Source organism: Antrostomus carolinensis, unplaced genomic scaffold (assembly GCF_000700745.2).
Source record: "Antrostomus carolinensis isolate BGI_N321 unplaced genomic scaffold, ASM70074v2 scaffold28475, whole genome shotgun sequence".
Lineage (NCBI taxonomy): Eukaryota > Metazoa > Chordata > Aves > Caprimulgiformes > Caprimulgidae > Antrostomus > Antrostomus carolinensis.
The window spans coordinates 43,578-66,152 of NW_010318875.1; the positions used below are offsets into that span (position 1 = coordinate 43,578).

At 36.4% G+C, this 22,575-nt stretch overlaps 1 protein-coding gene across 1 annotated transcript in view; it reads right to left on the minus strand.

Moving 5' to 3' along the window:
• SH3TC1 (SH3 domain and tetratricopeptide repeats 1) overlaps positions 1 to 13,378 on the minus strand; it is a 26,875-nt gene extending 13,497 nt beyond the window's left edge. The window contains exons 1-9 of the mRNA XM_010169086.1: positions 13,174 to 13,378; positions 11,000 to 11,074; positions 8,610 to 8,737; positions 5,936 to 6,041; positions 4,000 to 4,143; positions 3,176 to 3,353; positions 2,296 to 2,369; positions 1,187 to 1,379; positions 169 to 296 (exon numbers count right to left, since the gene is read on the minus strand). Coding sequence (XP_010167388.1) covers positions 169 to 296; positions 1,187 to 1,379; positions 2,296 to 2,369; positions 3,176 to 3,353; positions 4,000 to 4,143; positions 5,936 to 6,041; positions 8,610 to 8,737; positions 11,000 to 11,074; positions 13,174 to 13,378 — 1,231 coding nt within the window. The remainder of the gene's footprint in view (positions 1 to 168; positions 297 to 1,186; positions 1,380 to 2,295; positions 2,370 to 3,175; positions 3,354 to 3,999; positions 4,144 to 5,935; positions 6,042 to 8,609; positions 8,738 to 10,999; positions 11,075 to 13,173) is intronic.
• Positions 13,379 to 22,575: the final 9,197 nt, after the last annotated feature.

A 22,575-nucleotide genomic window follows, 5' to 3' on the forward strand; every position in this document is an offset into this window, starting at 1 on the left:
TTTTAAATGCCTTATCTACAATCAAACTGAATACCAAGATATTTCAAAGTAGGTGTAAAGGCTGGAATCTCATTGAAATAGAAGAAAAAAAAACCCAAACAGTTATAACAGGGATACAGGAAATGCATATGTATCTTGTACAGTTAAAGGAATAAAGCTCATACTTACCTATTCGATACACAGAGCAAACATCTGTGATGGAAGTTTGTTTCAATAAATGTATGATTTCTTCCAAATTAGTTTCTTTTGAAAAAAAAGATAGCTCTTCTGCTTCAAGAAAATTCAGGTCTTGTGGTCTAACAAAGAAAGGAGCAACTTTGAAAGTGTCTGAAAGCAGATTTGGCTTGAAGAGCTCACTGCATCAGTCAAATTGGAGCTTGTTAGAGAAACTAATATAGTCTTTACATTATAGGTCCTGTTGTGTTCAAAATTAGTATCAGTCATATTAATAAAAATACAAACTGATAGTAGCTATGATTGCAGCTAACAGTTTCTGTCATATCACAGTTTTGTGTCTGTCTGCGTCATGGTATAGCATTTAATGAGAGAATTTATTAAAACCACAAATCTTTAAGGACATTATAATATTAGTTTTCTAATATAAGATTAGAGTTACACATTAAATGGACCTGCAAAGAACATTTAAGAACACCTTGTTTCAGCATGCAAACAGTCCAGACATATTAATAGGAGTAGCCTATTTACATGGTGCCAAGGCATGTTGAAATACATGCATTTTACAGGTTTTTCTACATTAGGAGCCATTATTTTTAGGAGGAGTCACATTTGAAATAAGTTAAGGCCTGTAATTAAGGGTACTAGCAAGAACAGCAGAATTTGGATGCTTTAACATAGATCTTGAAAAAACAGTAAAAATTGAATCTTTTGGAAGAGGAAAGCTTCTTGGATCTTGTGATCCAAAGAATAGAGACTGAACCAGGTATAACTACAGCAACTCCTTTTCCCAGTAAGAAACTTGAGTGCAGGCTGATAAAATTTTCCAAAGTTTAAACAGGCTTCACATACAAATTTCTTTGTATTTATTTTGACTGACATACACCATGACAATTCTCATTAAAAATCCAAAATTAAAAAACTCCAAACAAACCTAAGTTTAACATTCAGTTTTTTAAAGCTCAAGGAATTAAGTCTCTTTTTATTTACAATTTAAATACATACCACTTACTTTTTAGATAAATCCAGTGTAACATGACTTGTCTTTACAAAACCTGTTTGGCCAGTAGACACATGTCTTCCAAGAAACCATTCCATGCATTCAATGAAGTAGCCAAGGATCTCAATTTTGTCCCCTTCCTGAAAACTCAACTCTTCTAACAGAATACTTTCATAATTCATTACAGCTAGACAGGATCCTACTGCTGTGTAATAAGGAGATAATATTTGCAGATAAAGTAATTTAACAATACAAGTACACTTAATAGAATAGCAGTTCAGCAGAAGACCATATTTAGCAAAAGACATTCCTAGAACTCGTGAGTTACACATCCAGTGTGGCAAGATCTAAAGCATCCAAGCCTAATCAGTTTCATTTGAGCAGTTAGAATTGTAAATAACAGCATAGAAATCGTAATTTCCCAGCCATTAGAAAGCAAAGTCTAAAATGTTTTCAAAATTCTAGTAAATTCCCTCATGAAGCAACAAAAAGGCCCTACTTAAGACCCTACTTTCCCTCTTATAAAGGGCTCTGAACTTGGGCCAGAGTTGTTCCAATTGATATTCGATGTTCAATATTCAAAAAAACATTTGAACCAACTAATAAAATCCCTATTGGATAAATAGGGACATATTAAATAGGGACATAACTGCAGTTACATAGCAGTCAATACAGTATTAAGACTGACATGTAAGGTAGAAAATAAGCCATATTTACTCTCTGACCTCAGACCACTTGTATAAGTTTTATTTTTCTGACAGTTTTACATAAAGCAATACACATGGGAAATATCTACAATAATTACACTGGTGCATTTTCTTATTTTAAAGTCTCTCATCAGCTCTACAGAAGCTTAATTACTCTTTATTACTTTGTGCATCTACTTAATAAAGTATTTAGGAGGAAAAAGGGGAGAGAAGTCTTTAGAGTTTCACTTGGGCAGAGATTTATGCACTCACTAATTTTACTGCAATGTAATTTTGAAAGCTGTTTTCCCATCCTAATACAATGGGAAAAAAGTTATTGAAGCCTTTAGAGTTTGTCCTAACAAAAGCATAGAATGAGTTTGGTTTGTTGTTGGTTTTTTTTTTTAATGCTGATGTTTGAATGACAATTCTTACCAACTTTCCTGATGGATTTAGATTCAGTATTGTATGTACATTCGATAGTATTAGAATACTCTTTAAGAAACCATCTGAAAGTAGAAAAATAAATTGAAGTTAGCGTATAAAACACTTCACTAAATGTTGTAACAATAACAGTTATATTTTAAATCCATTTGAAAACAGATGCACCCCACCCAATATTATGTTTCTATTTCAGCAATGTCTGTACACTTCAGACAGAGCTATGTTTTGAGTAATATTAGTAATAAAAGAAGTCTTACTTCAGTCAAACAAACCTTACTGAGAAAGTCATGCTATTTCTCCCTGCCCAAGGTCAATAGAAAAGTCCAGCTTTTTAACTACTAAAAGCACCAAGAATGAATGATTTTCTGGTGATTCCTGAAGCAAGTCTGTTGATAAGTCCACTAATGCAATTTTGGTTTTATAGCAATTATGAGCTTCGACATGATATTGAAACAAACTGCATTAAGGAGATAGATGGCTGCTATTAATAGTGTTGAGTAAGCCACTGCTAGCCTGTTATCATCGACATTTCCAAGCATCCTACCTGTTACTATTCATATTTCCAAGCATCCTAAAAAATGAAAATTCTCATTTTATGCTAAACTAGAATTGTTAATATATTTTATTTCAGATATTGCTTTTTTTCCTGACTCTAACTCACAAGATGAGAAATCATCTTTAAATGCTGCTCTGGAGCCATCTGAATTAATTTCAGTTGTGTGGTATGGAAGGAAATAGAGTGTTTCTTCTCAGTGTTAATGGAAGATGGATGTTCCATAACAAGGTACTATTTAGAGACACCTATGTCTAAGCAGACATGTACATATGAAACAGATGCATATGAAATAGGTAGCTAGAGTCAGGTACCTACTGATGAAAAGGGATCAATGGCTCTGGAGAAGCATTAGACAGTACAATCACGTCACCATCCAGAGATCCACCTGTTGCATCTTCAGTAAAAGCCCCAGTCTCTAAATAAGTGTTTATTTCATTGTCTGTAGCCATTCTCTTTCTTATCAGATTGTCAGGACATAAAACAAAAAATGCCCCTAAAAAGAAAAGTAGAGAAGATGTCATTTTATGTAACATTTTAGTGTCATACAAGCTTTAAAAGTGGCTTCAAGAGCATCAGTAATATTCAATTAGAGACTGAAAATCTGAGATTTCACAAGAATTTTCCTTCCGATTGTCAGATATTCTTACTTTTCTGCCTAGTTCCAATTTCAGTTTAAAAAAAAAAGGCAGAGCTGAGGTGTTTGATGACATGCAGAATCCTCTTCTGTTGCAAGATTCTGCATGTTTCTACTGCAGTAATCAACAATAATTCTGTCTGATGGTGGCAGCAGGTGATGCTATTTAGGAGAAGCACATGAGCCTGCTAACTGTTTGTAAGCTCTCTCCTCTACATCTCCAGGATCTGCAATAATATTAAGCAAGCTGGAATGTACATCCCTCCCTAATCCTTTTGGTATCCATTTATGGACCAGTTGCATATGAATGTCTCTAATCCCCCTATGATCCTACTGAACCCAATCTGTGGTTTTTTCCTTTCTCTTCTTTTTCTTGTGCATTTGGAGTGACTAGATTTAAATTTCATCTTCATTAAGTATTTAAATAGGTCTTAATATTTGATTTCAGGATTTTAAAGAAAGGTGCTTCTCTAAATTTAGCCTTTGCATGTACAGTCTTCCTTACCTTCCTGTATTAGCAGACTTCTGTACATCAAATGTAATGATTTTTCATTTATACAGACTTCAATGCCTGTTTCTTCCTCCTCTTGAGAACAGAGCCAGAAAGATTGATCAAGGAATAAATTCTCCATGCAATGATTTATAAAACCTATGGAAAAAAAAAATCCAATTTGTTTACTTTGCAGTTTTACAGTATTATACAAGAAAATAACATTTCAGAAAGTCAGAGACTGGGCAAGGCAACAACTCCATTATTGCTTAACTCTCAATGTATAACTAATTTTACTACCTAGTACTGGCAAAATTACATCCGTTAAGTCACATGCATTACAGCTACTTTTAATGCTTAGCTCTGACAAACTACACCTAAAAGGTTCACAATTTTTCTGTACCCAGTCCTGCTGAAGACTGTGTCCTCTTGCAGTCTGAAAGAGGTAATTACTAGCAAGCTTTAAACAACAGGTGCTTAGCACCATTTAATAACAGATGACTGGAAATAATCTCAAAAAATAATCTCTCTTTAAATTTCTGTTGCCTGATTCAGCTGTGCTGATATATGCAGATGCTATGCCTGGGTATTAGATTCCTGGAATTTCTTTGGGATAGAGATGATGCTGCATACCCGAGTCATGTAAATCACAAGAAGGTAGTGCTTGATCTTGGAAACTGGAGCTTCTTACATTAGGATTTAGGGCTTTCAAGGCTATGTGATAGTTATAGGGAGATCTGGATTGGTGTATCTTAATCAGCATGGTATAGTCAGTAGATTGTTACTTAAAGGGCTAACATTAACACATTAACGAATCCTTCGTGCAAAAAGTTATGATGAAGATGAAAGGTGGGCAGTGGGCAGTGATTAAGGTGCTACTCTGCTCTTTGGAAGATGCTGAATCAATTCCCTCTTAGCCACAGCCTTGCCTAAGAAGAAACTTAATCTTCTTGTGCTTTCTCTGCAAAACTGGATTGAAATTATTTTTTTTCTAATTCTCTAAGAAGCATTTCAAAAAAAACACAAATAGCAAGTAAGTAGCAAACATGAAATTAAAAATAAAATTCATTATTTTAAATCGTTCTGATGTAAACAGGCAAATTCAATAGTAATAAACACAAGCTCTCCAAAGACATAAGAAAGAAAAACAATCAGGTGAATAAAATGGAGAAAAAGATCTGATTCAAATGCTATTCTTCAGAAAAGACCTGTGAAGTTCCAGGATATTAAAAATGGAACTCAAATCAATGGGATCATATTGTTACAAAAGGCATGCTCAGATTTAGAAACAGAACTGAAGCATGAAAAGCATATGAAACAATCTTTGTTTTACTTGATATTTCCTCTGAAGCCTTACTAACTCTGTCCACTTTGCTCACTACTATTCAGGAAAGAGGTGGAACAACTAGAAGAGTCCAGAGGTCTAGAAAATGCACTTTGTGAAGAGCGATTATAGGAATCAGGGTTCATTTTCCTGATTTCAGTTTTCAGGGTGAAAACAACACTGAGTGGAAGTGTAAATAAGAAGTCTCCAAATAGCTAATAGCATTGTGCAAAGACAGAAGAGTAACCTTGACACAACTACAGTGAGTAGAAAAACCTGTAAAAGCTTAAACGTAAAAAGCATTTAAGTTGCAACACAGGTTTGACTTTAGGATATAAACACCTGGATTGGAAGAGACTGCTTAGAAAGAAGGTATGTCCCAATTTTGGAGTATCTGACTTAGACAAGACATCTGCCAGGAACAATAGCTGTTACTTGCTTCAGGACAAAGGCAGGTTCTCCTGGAGGTTGGAGCATCTCTCCAACCTTATCGCTGGTACCCAGTTCAGGAACATTACTTACTGCTATTAGGAGTTAATACAAAGAATCTCAAAATCAGTCAATCAGAAATTGTGTACAGAGGAATAAAAAAGTGTATTGAACTGTTCTATGGTGAAACAGCTTTACCCAGTGAGTGGTAGGTTAGAAACTTCCATATTTCTTCAAAAGTTTTAAATGTCACCACTATTAGATCTTGATCACTGTGAATAGACAGCAGTCTGGCAGAGAGCTCCTAAAAAAAACAAAAAACAAACCAACAATATTTTAATTACAATTATACTAGACTTGAGCACAATTTCTTACCAGGTAAGACTTATGCTAAAATGCTATGTATTAAGAAGGATAAAAAAAATTCCAGGATTTTATCTGAGATATCTGTTGTTTAACACATACATACAACAAGCCAAGTTTTAATCTAAGTTTTTCTTACCAATTGTACCAACAGTTCAGTGAGGTTAATTTACAGAGGAATTAAGACCTCAGGACTGACCACACTGATTGAGACTAAAGGCCTGTCTGGTCCAGACACGTCTATGTATAGTGGCCAGCACTCTCAATATAGAGTGTGACAGCCAGGCAAGCATCTAGTAGTACTTTCAAAGAACACCCTCCTAGTACAGAGACACTTACAACTTGGAAACTGCCATTGCCAGATGTCTGGGCATTAATATTAAAGAGTAGAAAGGGTTTCTTTTTGTTTGTTGGTTTGATTTTCTTGACTTAAAAATTCTATAGGTCACTTGAACCACTGTAAATTTGTAGGATCCACAATATCCTGCTGTAGGTTAGCCTCAGAGCTCTGTGCACATATGAAAACACCTCCTTTGATGCGCCTTTGAACCTGGTAGCTTCTGTCTTGTTCCAGAGGACACGGTGAATAGTCATTCCCTAGTTTACTCTTTCCATGATTAAGACAAATATACTGGAGTATAATTTTTTAAATGATGCCATAAGATCCTTTTCTCCTCATCTGTACTGGTTCGTGTTGCTAGAGCATTAAGTTGTGCATTTAACAAAGATGAGCAATGATCATTGTAAATGATGATGATGGATTTTATAAGGAATTTCAGAAGTGCTAAAAGGGAGGACTACATAAACCTACACATAAGTGAAAGAAATGTATATTTTAGTGGATTCTAGCCAAAGAGCAGTAATACACTGTCTGATTGCGCTTCAGTTAATAGGTTAAAATTGAGGCTGTCCAATGATGCTGGCTACATTCTTCAGGGAAATACAAAGAACTGTGCCAATTTATGAGACAAGTATCTGAACCAGTATCTCAGATAATAAATCTGATGCAAAGCTAATAGGTATAATGTTACTGTATCATTTCCCAGCACCCTTGCTCCTGTCACAACAAAAATGAAATACATCTTGATCAGTCCTTAAACCGTTTTAAGAAGTTGATTCTAATTCTGGGGGGGGTAGAAATAAAAAATGTAAAAAATGTCCCTCAAATATTTTCTGTAATCTGAGCAGGATGGAATTGATCCACTGCTTTCATGACTTATGTCATTAGTTTTAAAGATCTCTGAATGAATTCTGTTTATTTTCCATATTTTCAATGCACACAACATGAATAGATTAAAACAGTAATTCCCTTTTGAAAACAGAAGTCCAGTTTAAGCCTCTTCCAACAGGCATGCCCCATCACTGCTTTGATCTTCTGCATGCCCCTTTCTACACCAGATTAAATATTAACGAGAGCCTGAAATCTATTAATAAATTGCCAACACATGCTAAAATGTCTCAGCCTCAAGGGCTTTATGCACTGCTGAATATCAAAACAGCATTCTGAGGAAACTTATCATTATAAATCTTGCTTCCTTCAAAGTCTTTTTCCCAGTCTGTTTCTAATAAGGCCACAGATCTCATCTATTTGTGTGCTCTTCTCTTCCTCATCCCTTCTCCTTTTCCCCATTCTCCCCCTAAAAAAAAGCCAGATCAGAGGAGCAGAAGTGCAGACTTTTTTCACAGCCACAGAAATCAGCAGGCTGGTGATGGAGAGTTCACAATACATGAAAGGAAAATCATATAGAGACACATGCATCAGACAGCCATAAAACAACAACTAATTAAGATTTCAGGGTTTGGCTTGCTAGTGAAGGAGGCTGGAAGTCATGGCTCAAACAAAAAGGGACACTGAAGGTCAAATGGTATCATCCTGCCTTTTCATCAAGTTAAAAGAGGAGATTTTAAATTGTATTTGTAGCAAACTGCATTGGTTTTGGAGGACGGGTTTCCTATATACAAACAAATTCAAGACAGTAATAAAAATTGGCCAACCCTCTTGTGTGCTGTTTAAAGCTATGGCCATCTATCCCTAGGAAATCCAATATTTATGCTATTCTCCTTCAGACTTCCTCTTTGGCTTAGCAATGGACTTCCCAGGTAACTTGCATGCCAAATGACTCCAAGTGACTGGAAACTGAAGTGAAGAGTCAATATGATGGCAATTTTTTTTTTAAAAAAGGGGGGGGGGGGGGGGGGAAGAAGGCGGGGAGGGACACAGAAAACCATTATTTCCTTTGATGTAAATCAAAGAACATTTTCAAAACAAAACCCCTCAATGTGTTATTTAGCTGGGTTTATTTATTTTACCTCAATGTGGTGTTTCAGTCTTTTTCAATGCTTCAATATTTCCAATGTCTCTAGATGGTTTTGGGTAGTAGGAAACTCTGGTCACTCAAATTTAAGCATACAGCATGTAGATGGAAATGGGACACAAGTATCTCACAGACTATTTCAGTAGCACAGGGTGTATTCTCTTAATAAAATAATTCCAAAGCAATTGACTTACACTGAAAACTGCCATCACCTCCCTGCTGTCATTTTCCAGAAGACGGAGCCGCCCTCTGAGCTGTCTTTGGAGCCTGGGATCAGGACACCCACTGTTTCGTCTCACCATTGTTAACTTCAAGGAGATATCTGAAGAAGGATATCAGTGCTAAAAGTTTTGTGAATCAGCTTTGTAGAACCAGAAAATCCCTCTAAATCATAGAATCCACATTAAGAACTATTTTTTCCAGCTTCAGATAGATGCACAGAAAATTGACTTACTGCCTATTTCTTTTTCATGTTTGCTACCCAGTAGAGTTAGTAGCCTTCCATGAAACACAAGATTTTTTCAGTTGCATAATAAAAACTATAACTATACAAAGAAGAGTAATGTGAGTCAGTAGAAATTTTGGGAGATGACTGACACACCTGGGGATGGAGAAAAGAAAAAGAGGAAAAAGCAAACAGATTGGTAATTTAGATTAGACAGTTCTATGGACATTGAGAGCACACCCAGATTTCCGAATATCCCATGCATATTTTAAAAAACAAGGCAAACAGGTATCTGCAATAAAAATAATTAAAAAAAAAGCCAAACACCAAAAAAACCCCAAACCAAAACAAAACACAGATAGGTCAGTATGTTTTAACAACACTTTATACTAATCTTAAATTCGTGGTTATCTTACATGCCACCCCCACTACTTCAAAAAGTTCTATAAATTGAATATTGTAAAAGATAAATGGTCAAACTAAAAGCTCACTTTCATGATTTACCCAGCATATCTGAAGGAAGCTAGATACCTGTTCTCAGATCTTGACATCTGTTTATGAGAAGCTTTTCCTACAGCAAAGGGTACAGTTTCAGCTAGCTTCTCTCAGACAAAGAGGATCTTTGATAAAGATGCTTTCATTCTACATGTCTGTTATTTTAACTCAATAAAGGAAAATCAAAGAAGTTCTCAGATACCCAGATAGGCATATATAAACCAATAATAATCACTTAGGACGAATTTCAGTTGAAAGTGTGTAAAAAAAGTCACACTTCCAGCAATAAATAGGATTGTTGTACATCCCAAAATATTCCAGCTTTTCTGAGTTTCACCTTTTAACTGGGTAATATAGATATTTTTCACATTCTAGTCAAATATGCTGCATCTGATTAGGAGTCTAGTGTCTAGAGATTAGGTGTCTCCAGGAGTTTTATGATGACTTGCACCTAAATTACTCATTACTTTAAGGTCAAGAAGCATGGCTCAGAAATATAAAGCAGTGTTACTGAATTACAAGACCTCTGTTTAAGCTGTGGTCATATAGTCAATTGTTAGTACAAAGAACACAAACTAGAGTCTTTGAAGGTTACTCGGATAACTGTTAGGTAACAGTATTTTTTGCCTTCTCATTTTACCGTAAAAGATACTGGCACAAGAGAATACTATTACTTATTTTTTTATTTTACATAATCAAATTGACTCCAAGTTAAATTTTCTACTGTCACACATTTTAAGTCTTATAAAAGTTAATATTACTGAAATAATAATTACATTGGATTAAAACACCTGAAATATGTCTGCTTCTGCCAAAAGAACTATTAACAGTGCCTTACGGAAATGAAACATGGTCCAAAACCCCATTGCACCTATAGTAGTCTTCCTGTCTGCTTCTGTGAGCTCTGATACATACTCCCAATTAAGAAGAACCCAAATTCTGTACAGAGTGAGACAAACAAGTACATAAGCACTAATAATGTAACTACACTGAACCACATGCCTGGTACCATCATGTCTACCACTGATGCAATTTGTCAGGTCAAGCCAGAAAGCAGAGTGCATCACAGTGGGCTGTCTTTGTTTCAGTGCTTGTCCACCCCCCACAATGGTTATTTCTCTTCCTCCACAAGCAAGAGAAGGGAAATGTGCCTAGACCCTCCACTGAGAGAGCAGGCCATGAGCCCTCCAGAAGGGAAGCCTGCTGTACCTACTTACTGAAGAACTGCAATCAATAGAAAATATAGCATTAAAAAAAAATTTAAAAAAAAATTGAAAGGTCACAAGATTAAAGAAATAAGATATTTCAAGAACCGAAACCTGTACATAAAATAAGCAATGAACTTTTTTTTTATTATTATTATTTTTTTTTTTTTAGCCATTACAATATAGTCCATAAATTGTTCCTGGCTTTTATTGCAGTTAATAAGTTATCTCTGTCTTTTTATATTACTTCTGTCTTTTTTTTTGTGACATTCTCAATAAATCTTATGTAGAAGTTAGACACTTCACAGGTTCCATTAAGCATGTCATAAACTTACAGGAGTGACAACTGTAAATGTTGATGCAGTTGTCTCAATTTAAAAAAAGTAAGCAATGAGAAAAGCATTATATTTATAAGATAAGATAGAAGAAAATGTCTTACCAGTTGGAAAATTCTCTGCTTGACTGGGAAGGGTCCTTGAACAGACATTTGTGCATTTTTCACTTTCAGAACACTCTACTATGATAAATGAAAGGAATGGTTAAGTGCATTTTCTAAGTCCATATAAATCACACTGTTTTTAAAAAAACCCAACCCCCACAAAAAACAACAAACAACCCACACTTTCAAAGCATTTGATACATTGGATAATTACTAAAAGAAAATAATTATATTTTTTTCCTCTTCCTGCTATATAATTCCCAAAACCCCACAAAAAGTATCTGAAGATCATTTTTCTCCTAGTGGGGAGGAAGTTAAACCTTGATTTCATCATTTTTGATATGAAGCTCATATTTCTTCTAGTCCTTTTTGAAATTATACAATTTGCTGTTGAAGAAACACCCACTCCAACTAATTCTGTTTTCTCAAGGTTCCCTTGGCAAAAATCAGTGAAGACAAGGCTTGATATTTTTAAGAATAAAAGTGGAAGAAATAGATCTTTAATTTTTAAAAGAAAATGTATGAGGCAATTTTCATATAGCCTAAGACATTTTCCTCTGCAGCTCTTCTTTTAAGGAAAAACTTGTAATATAGTAGGACACGGTAATTTCTAAGTCTTCTTCCCTTAAGTGCACCTGTTGATGTTACATGAACAAAGTCACGTAAATAAATAAGGACACAAGCACAGAATTTTTCTATTTCAGAAAAAAAGGCAGTAAGCAATACAAACATCAGGGCCAATTATTAGTGTATACTAGAATTAGAAATTTCAGTTCCCAAGCACTTTGGATTTTGTTGGGTTTTGGTTGGGTGTTTGACAGGGATGTTGAGGGGTTTTTGTTTGGTTTTTTTTCAGCCTATATTCAATATTTGTTTTTAAATAGAAATTTGATAGTAAGCTCACTGCAGTGTAGGCTGGTTTTATTAAGGAACAGTATAAATTTAAAGTCCCCACAACTTCTAGGACCATACTTAGTTGTAGTTCTGCTCTTTCTTGTTTCAGTCAGAAGTACAGACACAGCGATTGTTGTCAAAACTTTAACAACAAGTTATCAATTGCTTTGATCATCATTTAACAATTGATGAGGACAATAATTAGCACATGGATTTGGTACATGAAGTGGCTGTTACTATTTTTTAGATATTACCAGATATGGACTTTCCTTGAAAAGTATTTATCGAGACATGAATACCCAGCAAGTAATATTTTATTTAAAAACTAAACCTAATTTCTATGACTTTTAGGAGAAAACAAAAACTATGAGCAAGCAGTTTATTAGTCATGGGAGTTTAATTACAAATAATAGTCCGCTATTAAATTTGAGCAAAACCATAAAAGTTACTGTAAATACATTTTAGACATTGAGACTGTTTAAAGTGCTAGAATTACATTCAAAGACTTAACATGAACTCCATGCCCCATTCCTAATTAATGGGATACATACTTATTGGCAAGCTAAAGAGAAACTTTATACTGCCCTTGGATGCTTGTACCCAATATTCTTTGATGTCAGCAGAGTTGCAGTTGTGAAGAGAAAGACATTGTCTAAGCCATAGAACATACAATTTGAAATGAAATAGTTTTTCCATGATTTCCTGAAATATTTTCACATTCAGAAAGCTCTCAGGCCTACTATAAAGTAAGAATTCTTGCCACTGGTTTTGAGATAGCCACTCTACCCTTTCACCCAAAAGGTGTTTCCAATTTGCATGCTTTTTGCTGCATGAAGTATGTTTTCATTTGCAGAAAAGTATAGACAGTATTACATCTTTTGATTAAAAATAGAAATCTAAGAATATTATTAAAATAGAAGCATGCAGTCTAACTCATATTTGCTTCTGAATCTTAGAGATTATAGCAAAAAGTGCTGGACAAAACTTACATTTCAGTATTCTGGCTCTTGGCTTCTGATAATTTTCATCTCATCTTATCTTAACTAATAGATAATCCATTTGTCTGAATCGTTCAACCTATGCTTCATTGCCACAGAGGAAATATAGCTGTTTGTTTTGTGGCATTTAACAGCTATAGATTTATTTCAAAAAAGCTCAGCTGAAAACCACATGACAGTTCTCTGCTTGTGCTCAGCAAGCAATACTTAAAGAACACAGTAATTTAAATACAAAGAAAAGTCAAGAGCAGAGTGACCAGAATATGTTATTTAAGGTCTTACCCGTTTGTTCTTGCAACATGTCCGTCCTGACTCTATCCCCAACAGTGCTGATGGCAGCATTGGCCTCCACATGTTTCCAGCCAGACCTGCAGCTTCTCTGCTCCATTTCTTTCTTCTCCAAGTTCCTGTCTTGCTTTTCCTCTAGACTAGGGATGATGGTGTTAGCGCTGAACATGGATGCACTTCCTGCTGCCGACCTCTCCATAATTTGGAATTCCTCACAGTGATGCAATTAACATTATCAACAATCTGAGACAGGGAGAATGGGTGGAAGTCAATAATATATTAAAAAAAAAAAAAATCTCAGAATATATGCATGTATTCAAGAGCTGTCCCTCTCCAGCAGGAGATATTTTTAATTGTAATATACTTTAAAGTATTTGTTTTAGACTTCTCTCAGAGGACTTATTCTGTAACACCCAAATTCATCCCAGAAAAAAGCTCCTGCAATCAGGTGGCTTCACTGCTTTAGCAACAAAGCAATAGATTTGACTAAAAGCAACAATCCAAGGCCTGAAGTGAACTGCTAATTATTCATTCTTGGCCAGCTTTAATGTACAGCCTCCAAGGGATAGCATCATTCACATTAACAGAGGCAGAGCAGGGGAAAAACATCATTTTCTAAAGGTGATGTGAATGGAACTGGTACTGCATGCTTAATTCAAACAAACAGGAAGGTTTTTATAAACCCAGCTAAAAAGTGAATCCTCTGCAGGAACTCACAGTGTAGGAAAACTGGCATGCAAGGATCCAAAGATTTCTTTGCAGCAAAGCAAAAGAGTGATCTACTGAAGCCAGAGGCTGTCTGGCAGCAAGACCATTATTGGCATGAACATCAGGGAAAAGGAAGTGAAACAGAAGTAGAGCACATGTAGTTGCAAGCTTCACTGCTCCCTCTGCAGTCACTGACTGGATACATCCTGCAATCACATTTCCAGGGCACAAGCTACTTCAGCTTCAGAAGATACCACCAGCCAATGCATCTGCAAAGGACGTGACTCATGTAGCCACCACGTGCCTCACCAATATTTAGACCCTTTTCCTCAATAGGCTCTCACATGCTTCTTTAATTGATTGCATAAACCCACAGGATAGATTTAGCTTTAGCCCTGTCACTTGGACTTAATCCAAATTCCTCTGTGCTTACTCCAGCCATACTCATTAATGAGCTATATTCATTATGAGTATACAAAATTGCAATTTTTGTGAAATTCATCTATACCTATGAAACACAGATACTAACTCAAACACAAGTGATTTTGATGCATTTTCTCAGAAAAGAGTATTTCCTCTAAAATATTTAGTTAACATTGTAGTTCTGACTTCAGATTTTGGTTTCTCTTGGTAACTTCCCTGAAAAACTGCCTGTCAGACTTGATGACCTATTTATAAATGATTAAAAATAAAGGTCTGTCAGAGACCAAACTCAAACTCACTTTGCTAGAGATATGCTTTCCCATTTATATAGCTGATCTTTTCCTAAAGTAACGACAGTAGCTGACACCATCCTTTTCAGTACCTTACCAGGATTGCAAGTAATGCATTGTCATTTTCACACTTAAGAATTAAACACTCTCCTGCATATATTTTGCTAATACTACTATCTCCTGTTGATGAAGTCATAAATATTGTGATAGTAAGGATAATTAAATTCCGAAGGTGGTTGTTTAAATTATGTTGTCATATGAATCCAAAGCCAGTTGCTATTTTTAGACCACGATTATCCTTAATCCCAGAAATGAAATATGGTGTTCAGAATATTAATTTTTTCTGTCAGCTCACATCTACAAGAAGAAATATAATCCTCAGCAAAATTTAGGAAAATATATTGTGACTTGAATCCTTAGAATTCATTTGAGTTGGAGAAGAGATATTGATTAACTTTTCATGTCTTCTGCATCACTGCATGTTCATAAGGGTAACATATAAACAGAGGTGTGAACAAACCTACAAAGCATGGTGCTGCTGCAGGAGCACGTAGGACATCTGAACAAATCAAAACAGATATGATCTGTTCAAGATTCAGTCATAGTATCCAAGAGCCTAAGCCAAGGTAAAAGAATCAGAATGAGTGAAAGAAAAGCAAAAATGGTATGTTCTTATCAAGGTTTCTCTTGGCTCTTACAAGATACACAGAATGAAAATTAAAATCTCAAACATTTTTAACAGTCATGCTCTCCTCTACAGATTCCTTTCCCATATTTAATGTTTGCCTTAACTATCAAATGTCAACTCACGCGGCTCTGTATAAGCACTGAGAACAAGATAGTAAATAACTTCCCTGTAGCTAGGCACCTAGTGTACCTAATCCCTTCTGGATGTTCGTTTAGCATCTAAATGTATCCTAAGTGATACAAATCTTGTCCCAAGTGACAAAGATTTCATAGAACTTTGCACTACATCTCCATCCTTCTACTATTTACCTTTGACTAAAAGTACTCCAAGGAGCAAAACTGTAACACACAAGCAATACTATGGTACAATCACTATTTATTATGCTGATGCTTTTTCATCAATTAAACAATTCCAGTACAAATTAAAACAGATTCAGAGGCACCAAACCAGAGAAAAACATTCATCAACTATAAAATAGATTTAGAGGACATTACACTTCAGTGCTTGAGTCACTCTCATCATTAGAGATTTTTCATAAATGCTAACTTACCATTATACTTATGAGCAACTAGTCATTTCTTGATAGTAACAAGTACAGGATGAAGAAATGGATTAAAGATCTAATGCTCACCTTGTAAAGTAAGTTTGTCTTCTATAATTAGTTCTTACAATCTACATTTATGTGCACTGACAAAGCATTTTATTTATAGTTTATACAAAGTCATTTTATCTCATGCTCTTTGAGGCTTGACCAAGAAATTCATATTTGTTGCAGGACTTGGGTCATAAAACTTAATGATCTTCCCATTTTTCCAAACCAGGAGCCAACCTCTATCCAAAAGCCAGGCAGGCAGGAGGTGGCACTCCCTGTTGATCTGGGGGAGTCTCACATTCTAAGGCGGGCACTCCAAGTGGGGATGAGCAGTGAGAGGGGAGGCAGATGCTGGACAGCTCAATAACCTCTTAAGGAATGCTCCCAGGTTCACTGCTGTCATCCCTCCCCATGGCCTGAGCTCTCTGGACATGGTGCTCTGCACAGAACTATTGGTAGCACTTGTCCAGGCTTACGAGGCTCAGAAGGTCACTCCACCTTCCCCTTGACTTTTCACAGGGCACAGTAGGCTGGAAAGGTCTGTATTCAACAGCTGTTGAACATGAAGTGGAAATAAGACACTTTTTCCCCTACTGGAAGTTAAATAGAACAATTCCATTATCATGCTTTTCCCTCTGTTGCTGCTTCCTTTCCATTGAGTGCTTGTATCTGTTTTCAAAACACAGCTAACCAGAAGAAAAAACATATAGCTGAAAATTTTCCATTTCCCTAACTATGCAGGTTGATGGTTTGGGTTTTTCCCTCCTTTTTTTTTTTTTTTTTTTAAGAGGAGTTGTGGATGACAAGAACACTTCCTCTCCTTCCCCCAACTCCTTCCCATTAAAGGAGGCTGAAGAAGAAAAAGTTCACTGAACAGGTTCTGTGTCTCTTTCTAAAGGTGTCTAAGTATGAGAATAGGACTCAGTAGATAAAAATCAGTTATATTTGAACTAGTTGCCTAAAACCTCCATGCAATACAGTATTTCTCTTTCATTCATCATCTTCCCTCTAGGAGGCTCAGGACAAGTCATTAACACCTAGTTTCAAGTTACCAGTGGCAACTATAATTATTCTAGTTTTACAGAAATCCAGACAAAGATTATTGTGGTCACACAGTTGTCCTATAGAAGTGCTGGAGAAATAGCCAGAGTGCAGAGGTGAGTGTAAAGTTGAATTAATTTATCCCAAGAGAATTATTCATACATGGGGGAAACCTCCTGGATGGTAGAAGATGTCATTGCTCCTTTGTCCATCAATTCCCATCTCATCCAAAGAAAATGAGCACCAGCTGCTGTTTGTTTCTTCCCTCATCTTATCTCACTTGAGCCCCCAGTGAATCAGGGGCAACTTTTCTACGTTTAAAGTCTCCAGGCTTTTCCAACCACTGCTGCTGCACCTGAGACAACAGGACTCTGGGAGATCCCAAATCTTTACTCATCTCATGCAGTGTGTTCCATTCCTCCAGGACCCCAAACCAGGCAAGACAGTGAATGAAGCCTGCATTGCCACCATTTAAAGGACTTTTGACTGTGTGTATGCCCTTGATCTTCTGTTCTGCTTCATCTCCTGTACATCGCACATGCAATACAGTACCTCAGTCTTGCAACAGTACTGCTATAAATTAATCTAGGTCATTTTCCCAAACTGATGCTAGAGTAGTTATTTTATTATTCCTTCTCCTCAGTTTCAACTCACATTTTTTTTTTCACATCTTCTCTATTAGGCTACAAACATCTTACAGCCAAGATCATTATAAACTTCATTGTTAAGAATAAATCACAGCCTTGATCTCTATGAAATTCAGTCATAGGTATGAGTTAAAAAAATCCATACTGTGTACTGTATAGGCAACACTTAACACTTTCTATTCCTCCAGTGCTGCTATATATTACACAGAAAGGTAAAGCAAATCTGTAATCAGGGCAAACAGACTTAGGAATCTGGAAGATTGACTCCTTTATCACTGAAGTAACTTTAAGTTAGCTAGCAGTTCTTAGTAAACTATGTTGCAATCAGTATCATTGTTCACAGTTGGTCTACAAACAAAAAAGCCCTAGTAAGCTTCAAAGATGCAACAGATTCCTTTAGAAGTTTTAACCTTTTTCTTACAATTCATTTTCTTCATACCTCAGTAACACTGAAATATACTTTCCACCTTCAATCCAGCTCTGAAAACAGCATAATTAAAAATTTTCCAAGTTTAGATACTGAAAATTGTAGAATAAAATCCACAATTCCATAGCTAATTAAAAATAAGAATAAATTTTATGAGTGTTTTGAAAGAAAATCATATCACACTTAGAAAACTGTAAAAGGCATCTGTGAATGTCAATACTTCATTCGGAGTGCTAGATTTGATAGTTTGGCCTGTGGTAGCTAATGCAGAGAAATAAAGTAGGGGGAAGGCTTTTGTTACTGAACAGCAGCTCAGCTCACACAACACTACCTAGAAGAGGGAAGAGAGAGCAGCACAGAAACTCCCAGCACATTCTCATAGCCATGACAGATCACATTTACATGTTTTCCAGTCATTTCATTATTGGCACACCACTACTGAAATTATGCCCCTTTGGCTGCAATTCTAACACGCTGACAATAAACCTACAGTCAAATACCACAAGTACCTAAAATACAGCAAAAGACAGACACGCAGGCACAGAGCACAGGAGTTCTCCTACCTTTTCCAAGTCTGATTTGCTGTAACATGCCGGTAAAGAGCAAGCAGATCCGTGCCTTCCTCAGCTCTGCTCAGAACTGACTCCAGCACAACTCTTCCTGTTTGACCTTCTTATCTTTCCTGTTGATTGCACAGCCTGGCTTGGATGTGGCAAGTACAAAAAGTTGTCTATTAACTGATACTGTTAATTCAAAAACTTCTTTTTAAAAAAAAAAACAAAAAAACAACCCACAATCGTGAGCATGGAGTTGAGCTACTAAAGCTCATTAGGAAAAGCAGAAATGTATCAAGTGTGTTCATTCACACACTCCTGCTTTTCAAAGCAATAATTCATGTTGGCATTCTGCATTAGTGGCTAAAAGACTCCATGGGACACATCCAGGCCATTGTGCTAAGCAAGCATTGTTCAGACAAAGTAACAAATAGTCCTTCAGATGGAGTACTAAGCTTTGTTTCCCCTTTGCTTTTGATCACAGAATTAGAATTCTTGCTATCATTCCAGCTACAAAAAGCCTGATGAAGAACTGTTTGACAGTGAATTCGCTCTGATACTCCTGGTTTTAGATGGCAGAAGTGTAGTTTTGCAGATCTATCATGTACTGTGCAGCCATGCAGCATTAAATGTCAGTTTTGGGAGTTAAGCAGTTCTGTTGTGGAGTACACGCAGAGTGTATCTATCTTCTGTGTCATGAGACTCTATCAGTGATCCAGATCCCATATCCTAAATGATTCACAAATTTAAGGATGAGAGAAACTGAAAATAATCCATCATATTTCAAATACACTTGCTTTTTGTCCTCCACACCTTGAGATGTTTTTATATTCTCTTCCTCCCTAACATACTGAAAATTTAATTTACAGTTAGTCACAGTTATGTTATTATTCTTATAGGTAAGCACCAAGCTCCCTGCATGCCATCAGTGTGAGCTGCATTGCAGCAGGCACTACAAGGGATCGGAACAAAAATACCCCGAAGACTCTACATCTGTTATCTCAGACATCTCTAGTCAGCAAAATCCCTATGTTTGAGCTATCAGGTCACTGACCAGTTGTGTTTGTGTGCTGGCAGGTAGAGTGTTGTCCTGACACATCAAACTGCCAGGGAGAGCCTGCGGGACTGGGCAGCAGCTAGAGAACATGGCTTGAGATGATGGGTTGTCCTGCACAACACTGCTGCCCTCCTACAGCTCTGCCAGATAGAGTAGGAAAAATTGACCCTTACGATGCCTTAAAGACCTAAGTTATGACTCCTGCTAATCTATCTCAAAGAACATGCATTTAAAAGATGTTTTTAGATTTTATAAACTAGGTATTAATTAAAAATCATACTCTGCTTTACCTTACTTCATTCCGTCACACCATGTTAACATGAATTATAAATGCTACTTCATGCTGATCAGCCAATTTGTTCCTGCAGTATGCTTGGGAACTCTCCATCTTTCCAGAAATTATGAAATTGGAAGGTATTCAACTCATAGTATAAATCACAACTAACCAATCATCCCACAGGGCTCCACTCCCACTGGAATTAATTTGATATTGCACTATATTGCAGTACACAAAGCACACTGCTTCAGATTTAATTAATTTAGGTAGTAGCTATGCCAACAGCACGAAATACCACCTTTCTGTCACCATTTTACTGACTAATTTTCCATTAGTTTCATAAATGTCTAAATCTTTTAACCAGGTTTGTATATTTAAGAACAATCTTTGATCACATTTTGTAACTTCAGTTCTTCATTGGTATTCCTATCACATCTTCTTTTCTGTGTACTCAAGGTAGTTTTGCAAAAGCCAAAAAATTGTCTAACCCTATATTTTTCACAATGAATAACAGTCTTCCATCTTCTATTTCTATGGCCCAGTCCTTGTAGAATCTGCCACTGATTAGTGTGTCCCCAAAGTCTCAAAAAATGCAACCAATTTTTATTTTAGAGAAGTAAAATCAGTGGAGATGCTACTTGCTTTAAGGAAAAAATTAACAGAATAGCAATAACTGAATTCCAGGGTTCTTGGCTCCCTTTTCAAGACCTGCTTCTTCAGCCATCCTCTATGATTTTACTCTAAAGAATATTTCATCACACCATGGCATGGTACTTTGATTCTTGAGGGTGTCTATTGACATGCAGTTTAAGTGGAAACAAGGAAAACAAAGTTTTCAGCTTCAGGGTAATGACATCAAAATTTGGCCCTGGACTTCCTGTTTTCTTATTAAAAGGGTACCAGTCTGCATTACAGAAAAACAAGTGAATTACCTTATTGAAGATGTGGACAGCTGCTCTCTGAAATAACTCCAGAGACTAATATATTGTAGCAAACAGGAAGAACAGAAAGGCAGCCCAGAGCTGCTTCCGTGTGAGTAATTGTGTCCCTTACACTACATTTTAATCACTAGAAATTGTGCTACCTGTTAGGTTTCCTTATGCTAAAAAACAGGCTTGAGAATACTTCTTCTTTAATGATTAAAATTACATTAAGACCTGGTGGTCCTGTTTATTCTGATCTTTTCAGGATTATTAAAAGAAGTTGCCAGGAGGTCGAGGAGGACATCGCGTGAAACAAGACACTTCCTCCAATTGTCTCTCTCTGGGATTGCTTTTCATCATCCTGTTTTTCTGCCCTTCTGCAGCTGCATGTTTGTCTGACCACTTTTTGCTGCAGCAGCTTGTTTTAGGAAAATCAACATGTTTTAATATTAAGGTCAAGTTATACCTTCCAACATAACTATTATTCCATCACAGTTGGGGACGTACCTATGAAGGAATAGTCCACTGCCAAAGGGACAAACTTCAACATGTAATCACACTGAAATGTAACTTTTTTGACTATTTACTGTTAACTGTTACCAAATACAAGATTTACACAAGAAGAGGTCTTCCTATCTGCTTTACTAAATTCCTATCTCTTTCATCTCAAGTCCACTAAATGTTACAAAGCTTATTTCCCCTTGCTGAACCCTACCATAAAAAGATTCTCTTCTGCTTAGTGTTTTGCTCAAATTAGCATTCTTCACTATTTACAGCTGGCATGACAAGCTTGAAGTCACACAAGATATTGCTTTTTTGGCTAAATTAATCCCTATCAGCTTCTATTTCATCCAGTGATTGAGGTAGACTCACTTTAAAAAGAAAAAAAAGTAATGTAATGCAATCTGAACTGCAAAGTTCACAGAGAAATACCAGTTGTGCCCCTAGATTTGAAATCTATTCAGCTTGAATTGTGAACTTCCAGTCACAACCTTTTACTTAGCGAAGTTACTCAGAGAATTATATTCATTTTAGCAGGATTAGCAGCATGGATGGCTATATTAGCTGTGTTACCCTGTTCACATTATGGTTACACAGAACTTCCACAGAAACAGATTTAGCCATATGTTTCCTTTTGATTAGCATGTTATCTGTCCACATTAACTGCATACAGAGTTAGCTAAAGAGTTAAAGTGTTTTCTCATGGAGTCCTGTCATCTTTTCATCTGCCTGGTTGGAACCCAGATAGTTTTACTTCCTCCTCCAGCTCTGAAAAAACCACCACCCCAGCTCCACAGTCTAGTTCAGAAAGAAAAAACAGAAAACACAAAAAGAAAAATATACTCCCATCCATCTGTACGGAAATGCTGTCGCCTTGTAGTCTGCAGGAAAATGCTGAGTCCAGCTGTTACACATCCAGCTGTTACACCACTTAAACAGTTCCTAAGCTATTTACCCAGCTCACTAAATAATAGCTAACAATTTACTTACAATCACCAAATGTTAATAATAGATGTCATTGAGCTTGTTATTCCTCAGCACAAGCCATAACATGGTGCACACCTGACAAAGCTTCCTCCTAAGTTTAGCAGCTCCCAAGAGCCACTGTCACTCCCTTGACATTTTTGGCCATGGACCAAAAACCCAATGCTCTCCTACCAAGGAAAGGATTTGGGCTCATATCCAAATCACAACAGGCAAGAAGGTTGTGACAGGATTCCCTGTTCTTTCTCAGCCATGACATGGACCACAGGCTTCCATGTACTAGG